This window comes from Carassius auratus, chromosome 36 (genome assembly GCF_003368295.1).
Source record: "Carassius auratus strain Wakin chromosome 36, ASM336829v1, whole genome shotgun sequence".
Lineage (NCBI taxonomy): Eukaryota > Metazoa > Chordata > Actinopteri > Cypriniformes > Cyprinidae > Carassius > Carassius auratus.
This window is the reverse complement of record NC_039278.1, coordinates 11,654,948-11,661,359: the sequence shown is the minus strand read 5'-3', so window position 1 is coordinate 11,661,359 and position 6,412 is coordinate 11,654,948. Positions and strand designations below refer to the sequence as shown.

General features: G+C 36.9%; 1 protein-coding gene across 3 annotated transcripts; it reads right to left on the bottom strand.

Moving 5' to 3' along the window:
* Positions 1 to 877: 877 nt before the first annotated feature.
* On the bottom strand, positions 878 to 5,516 carry LOC113055700 (serine/threonine-protein kinase MARK2-like). 3 transcript variants are annotated; one of them, XR_003277562.1, is made up of 10 exons: positions 4,839 to 5,515; positions 4,286 to 4,639; positions 3,706 to 3,999; positions 3,284 to 3,381; positions 3,087 to 3,137; positions 2,542 to 2,923; positions 2,258 to 2,434; positions 1,849 to 1,989; positions 1,238 to 1,430; positions 878 to 1,144 (listed from the first exon to the last, which is right to left on the bottom strand). XR_003277562.1 is itself a non-coding variant. In XM_026222092.1 (8 exons), the coding sequence occupies exons 1-8, from the start codon at positions 5,074 to 5,076 to the stop codon at positions 1,104 to 1,106; spliced, it is 1,635 nt and encodes a 544-aa protein (XP_026077877.1). In that variant the 5' UTR covers positions 5,077 to 5,516; the 3' UTR covers positions 878 to 1,103. The 3 variants fall into 3 exon arrangements, 2 of the variants coding, with proteins under 2 accessions (XP_026077877.1, XP_026077876.1); XM_026222092.1 differs by lacking the exons at positions 1,238 to 1,430; positions 1,849 to 1,989 and having other exon boundaries at positions 4,839 to 5,516; XM_026222091.1 differs by lacking the exons at positions 878 to 1,144; positions 1,238 to 1,430 and having other exon boundaries at positions 1,739 to 1,989; positions 4,839 to 5,516.
* Positions 5,517 to 6,412: the final 896 nt, after the last annotated feature.

The window sequence follows — 6,412 nt, the reverse complement described above, 5'->3', positions numbered from 1 at the left end:
GAAGTGTGTTGTCCAAAAGTACATCTGTTAATGTATTTTAAATGTTTTTATAATATATACTGTGCTTATAAATGCACTTGAAGTTTATTTTTCTAAACTTCCATGCTCTTGCTTAAACCGTACACTCCAGTACAACCTTGTTAAAAATCCTGCAATACATTTGACATTGGTCACTGGTCACTACAATTATTTCCAGTAAAATTTCCAAAAGTTTAAAATATAACATTGTGAAGTATTTATATTACAATTTAACATAAAATGCATATAATTAAAAAAAAAATATATATATATATGGTGGAGTAGATATTGTTTAATATGCTTTAAATTGCATGTTTATTATATGTGCACTTTGTGCAATACATGTGTATTTTATTTTTTATTAGATTGTTTTAAAAAAAAGTGTTGTAAAGTACACTGTTAAACTTAAGTATCATATATTAAAGGTTTTAAAATTCATGTTTAAGTCACATTAAAAATCATTCAAACTAAATTAATTTCAATTCAGCTAAAATTAAATGCATTTTAATGAAAATACTTCTTATAATACATTAGTGTTTAATTCCAATATATTTTATTAGATATAAATGTATTAGAAATGCAATACATTTAAATATACTAAATTGGCACTTCATTATTAGAAAAATGTAACATTTATATAATATTATAATATAATCTTGTAAATATAAAATTATCATTTTTATATAAAAATATATTTTAGTACATGTTAACTACTTGCCAGTACATTTGGCAGTGCACATTAACTATATTTCAGAGAATAGAAGCAACTGTGAAAGGAAATACAGAGAATAATTTAATATATGAAATAAATTAGAAATAATTTCAAAAATGTATTCCTTTAAAGTATATTAATCCAAATCAGATGACGCTGATGAATTTGACACAGGCAACATCTCTGGTGTGGCTGGATCTGCGTCAGCCGCTTGCACAGACGGGGACTGAAGTTCTGCACAGATCTGCTCAGACAGTCTGGCTGAGGATCAACAGGCATGTGTCTTCTGCTGACTTCATCTCAGAGGGGACTTGAACAGGTATTGTCTCAGAATCTGTTCGAGTTGCAGCAGAGGAAGAGGTGCTTTACGGCCTTAAGGAATCTCCGGTAGAATGCATTGGCTTCCTTCCTTTTCTAAAATGAAGAAAAATGATTGAAACTATTAGAAACATCTCTGTGAATGATTATTAGAGCTGTAAGTACTAATTAATAGCCTGGCAGACACACCAGCTCAGGGTCGGCAGGACGTGTGTCAGCCACTGGTGTGATTCTGAAAGGACTTGGGGCAGGCATTTGCTCTGAACCGTCTAGATCCGGCTGTGGTGTAAGACCTCCCATCACCATCACAGCTTTACATCCTTCCATACTTTCTGACAAAGAGCACAGACTTCTTTCCCACTTCTCCCTTTTGCAAGTTTTTCTACAATAAAGAAATATGAAAGAAAAGAAAGAAGCTCAGACTGACTTCCCTCTCCGTATATTCACATCTGCTTTTTTGATATCCTGGTATCTACTACTCATGTATTGGAGTGCATGGGGAAGATGGAGTTTGAAAAAGAGGGGTTCATTAAGTTTGTCTTCTGGTCCACAAGGCACAGATGGATAGGGATCTCTTTTGTACCAGAAAGGCTTTGTATATGGATTTTGTTAATTCCTTTTCATCACCATATAATGTAATGTACAATTCTTATTGGATGAATCTCTGTACCAACCCTTACATTATGCCAGTGCAAAAAAAAAAAAAAAAAAAAAAAAACTGTACACTCTGTTTGTGTACAGTCTCATCTCCATGTTCATGACTTCCAATGGGCAAGGTGGGTCTGAGAGCATTTCACTACCTTTTCTAATCTATCTTAGTCATGGGATCCGCTGTCTTCTTGCAATCTAGTTCTTAAACCACCTGTGCTCTTCTAGATTCTGTAGCATTAGCCTGTTTGCTGGATTGCGGTTCAAACACTGGAAAATCAGGTCATGGCATGCTGTAAAGTTTTCAGAGTGAGTGTGCGGGTTAGTCTTGCTCATAATCAATGCTGACATATGAAAAAGCTTCTGAAGAATAAATGAATTACCATATAAAATTTCATTATTAGACAATATAAATATCCCCAATTAGATAATTTTGTCTACAGGTCACATTGGTAAACATGTGTTACTTGCTAGACTTCCTGTCATATCCTGTCTGACATATCTTTTTTTTTGTCTGTCACTGAGACTCAGAGACTTTGAAGAGGTGTCTGTTGTGTTTACCTGAGGATAAAGTCGGTTTCGCTTTAACATAGTCACGCAGTATTTCGTCTTTGCTTCCAAATGGCAAATACCCGTGCAAGATTTCAAACAGCACAACACCTATTGCCCAGACATATGCTGGCTCAGCATCGAATTTGGTATGCCTTATGACCTCAGGTGGGGTGAAGAGTGGTGCTCCTGTAAGAGAAACGTTTTTTTTTTTTTTGTGTTGAGCAATGCTGTTATCAAGAAGACAATACTGTGATCAATGACACTGCACTCTGCTATGGTAACATGAAACATACCTCGATATAGACTGCTGAGAAGGCCCTCACTGCTGATTGGATGAGCACAACCAAAGTCAATTAGTTTGAGCTCCAAACTGTAGTCAGTCACCAGCATGTTCCCCGTGTGGATGTCACCATGGAAGACTCCATGTTTAACGCAGTGTTTCACAGCTTGGACTAACTGACGGATAAACCAGCATGCTTTTCCTTCATTCATGTCGTCTGAATATGTGATGTACTGATGCAAGGTAATGCATGGATGCGGGTACTCCATAATGAGCACAAAGCTCTTCTTATTCTCAATCCAGTGGTATAATTTGATGATGTTGGGACATAATGGAGCTTCTCCCAACTTAAGCAACATTGCCACTTCTGCAATTACAGGTTTGGAATGACCAACCTACAGAAAAACAAGCAACTCATAACTTATAAGATCGGTAGAACGATGAACATTGTATTAAGATCATTATTGTCCAATTCATTTCTGTTTTATGTTAGCTACAGATATTTACAGCACAGCAATTATTACTCAACCAAAATAATCCTTAGATTTGTAAACTTACAATGTCAAGATAGCGGTCAGTTTTGTGCTTGTGGATGTACTTCATGGCGACCTGTGAATGGCAAAGGCACAGTTCATTTTTCCAAGCATACCAAAGTGCCAGACATGCACATCTTCAATCCGTTTAAATCAAGACAGTGGACACACCTCTCTACATCTGGAGCAAAATGTTTGTTACAGTTAATAAAAGTGCTTTACCTTAATTCTATCGTTAAATATGTGGGTTCCCTCATACACCTTGCCAAAACTTCCATATCCTATCATATCTCCCACCAGAAAGAGAGACACTCTAGATCCTAAGAAAACACATAGGAAAAAGAACATGGACATACATCAGGCTGCACTTTCCTTTTATTGTCTGACAAACAGATCAAAAAAGATCCATTTAAAGAATCTTAAAAGATTTAAAAAATATTATTATAGCCCAGTTTGTGCTGATTACACAGTGATATTAGACTTAAGCCATTAGATGTTTATGAGTAACTGAAAAAAGCACAAATGTCAGGGCATGACAAAACTTCTCCAACCTTCTCCCCCAAAATACCCTTAGACCTCAGACGGTTAAATAATGGACAAGTATAAAAATAATGCTGAAATATCAAAAAGTAATGATGACTCACCACAATACAGACTGATCTCTGAATCTGATGAATCTGACGCATGCATCGATACGGCTTGATCGGTGTCGGTTTCATGCACAGACGTGGAGGAATGAAGAGCTGCGCTGACCTGGTCAGAACTGATCAGACAGCATGGCTCAGGCTCAACATGGATGGGGTCATCTACTGACTTCATCTCAGATGGAACTTGGACGGAGTTTGACTCGCGGCAGAGGAAGAAGTGCTTTACAGCCTTACGGCATCTCCGGAAGAATGCATGGACTGCATTCTTTTTACTCCCCTTTTTAGTTTTTTCTAAAATAAAGAAAAAGAAATTATAAGAAACATCTCTGTGAGCGATTATTAGAGCTGCAGTTTTTAATTAATACAACTAAAAATAAAAATACTGCAGGAAAAAAGTAATGGTTGGATTTTTAAGCAGTTGCTAGCAGAATTTCAATTGCAAGTAATAGTAGAACATAGAAAATAATTGTTTAAGCAGTTACCAGCAGTGAATCATAATTCTAAGTAATGATAGACAACATAACACTGAAAATTAAAAATGGCAAAAATAAAATAATCCAAAGTAATGATGACTCACCGTCACCCAGGTCAGAACTAGACGGATCTGCCACAGGCGACTCCGGATCGGCCAGATCTTCGTCCACTGTTTGCTCAGCCCTGGAGGGACCTGGCACACATGACAACTCAAGATCTTCACAGACCTGGCCTGGCAGACACACCAGCTCAGGGTCGGCAGGATCGTTGTCTGCCACTGGTGTGATTCTTGGGGGACTTGGGGTGGGCATTAGCTCTGAACCGTCTAGGTCCAGCTGTGGCGTAAGACACACCACTCTGTTTGGGTTGCAGCAATTGAAAGGGCGCTTTACAGCCTTCCATACCCTCCGGAAGACACCACAGACTTCTTTCCCCTTCTTCCCTTTTGAAGGTTTTTCTAAAATAAAGAAAAATGAATAGTAACCTATGCAAAGAATCTACACGTGAAATACAAATCATGTATTAAAATAATTTCATGGTGAATGTATTAAAGAAATATAAGTTAATAGTCCTGCAATGGTTTTGGAATTCTTTCCAAAATAAGGCCAAGGGTCAAACACTAAACCAAGTTTACTTTTTTGAAACTTCCAGCTCACCTGTTGGGCTGTTCTCCACACTGCCTGTAGGACAAGCCTTCATGCCAACTTGATTATCTGAGCTAACTTGCCCTGAATCTCCTGTTATTGTCTCAACAGATTTTTTGTAAGTTGCCACGTCTTTGATGCTATGTGAATCGGACATTACGTGTGAGGTAAGGCTGATCATCCCCAGCCTATCCTTAGCTTCTCTCTTAACTTCACCGCACTCCGCGAGAAACACAGATGTCTTGGACATGCTTCGTGATTATGCTATAAACCGTGTGTAAAACTGAATAGTCTGAATAGACTTTTTCTGTACACTGCGTGTCGACTAAAGCGTCTCAGTCAGTAACCACTTTCTGTCGATTCTCTACACTTGCTCTCACTCACAACAATCTTCTGAACTGTCTCGTTCGAAGTTTGAGCGTCTGCCTTTTATACTACTTCTACAACTCTGTGACGTCACACAAGCTTTCGCGCAATCACGTGACCCCCTACACTTATTAATTAATTACATTTTTTTTTAAATTATTTTATCCTTGACATTCTAAAATGACGCATTTCTAAAATGTTCTTGTGGTGTTACATATATTTGAAATATACTAAACATGCTGCACCTAACGTACTGTACGTCCGGGAGTAGACTCCAGTGAGTCAGGTGATCGGCGCGAGTTTTATTTCCTCGGACAGCACACGTGAACTTGACAATCGTCTTTACTTCAGGTATTAATGTAACGTCACCGTTAGTTTTCAAATTTACGCTGCATTTTGTCTGAAATACGACTTTACCGAAGCTCGGTCTCAAAAACACGGGTGGTTTTGTGAGCTTTTTGAAAAAGCCGGGCCAGAAACATTGAGTAATTTTAGATAGAGCATACTTTATTGTATTCATTTGCATAATTTCAAAGTGCATAACGTTAATATTTCGAACCAACATTACTGTGAGTTTTACAATGCTGTATTAATTTGCCTATTAGAAATGACGCGACGACAGACAGTTGCCAGCAGATAAATTATAATCAAGCACCAGAACTACCCATTTTATAAATGTCCATTATACTAATTATTATTATTATTTTTTTATTTATTTTTTTGCGATGACTATTAGTTTCATTTACACGATCTAAAGCTTTGTCTTATCAGTCGTCTAGTTTTTGCTGTATGCTTATTGACTGAGATATTCGTTATAGATTTATATCCTATGCATTAGTAATAATACTGTTATTTAGGCTAATCATAGAAGTCACTGAAAGATTTTATTTGCCTTTTGATACTAAAATGACCGACAACGACTAATTGTAAACAGCTTTTGTTCAGAGCTCATCCAAAAGATGAAATGGCTCTGTTTTTATCGGACACGGTCTATAATTTCACTTTTCATAAATAAAGTAAAGTCATTTTATGAACAGTCAATACTGTATATATAATATCTCTTTTTTTCTTGTCTGAACTTTTTTAGATCTGTCTCCTGTTTTGGTTCAGATGCATCATTCCCTTCAAGTGCCTCAACTTCAGATCCTTCTATGGCAGACTCAAGAAAGACACGGAAGGTGTGAAGACCTGACTGATAAAAATAAATAATAAAAAAAAGC

Coding starts and splice junctions, on each gene's coding strand:
- LOC113055700 (XM_026222091.1), bottom strand. CDS start 5,076: ATGTCCAAGACATCTGTGTTTCTCGCGGAGTGCGGTGAAGTTAAGAGA. Junction 3,382..3,705: donor AGAGATCAGTCTGTATTGTG/GTGAGTCATCAT, acceptor GTGTTTTCTTAG/GATCTAGAGTGTCTCTCTTT. Junction 2,435..2,541: donor TCTCAGCAGTCTATATCGAG/GTATGTTTCATG, acceptor TTTCTCTTACAG/GAGCACCACTCTTCACCCCA.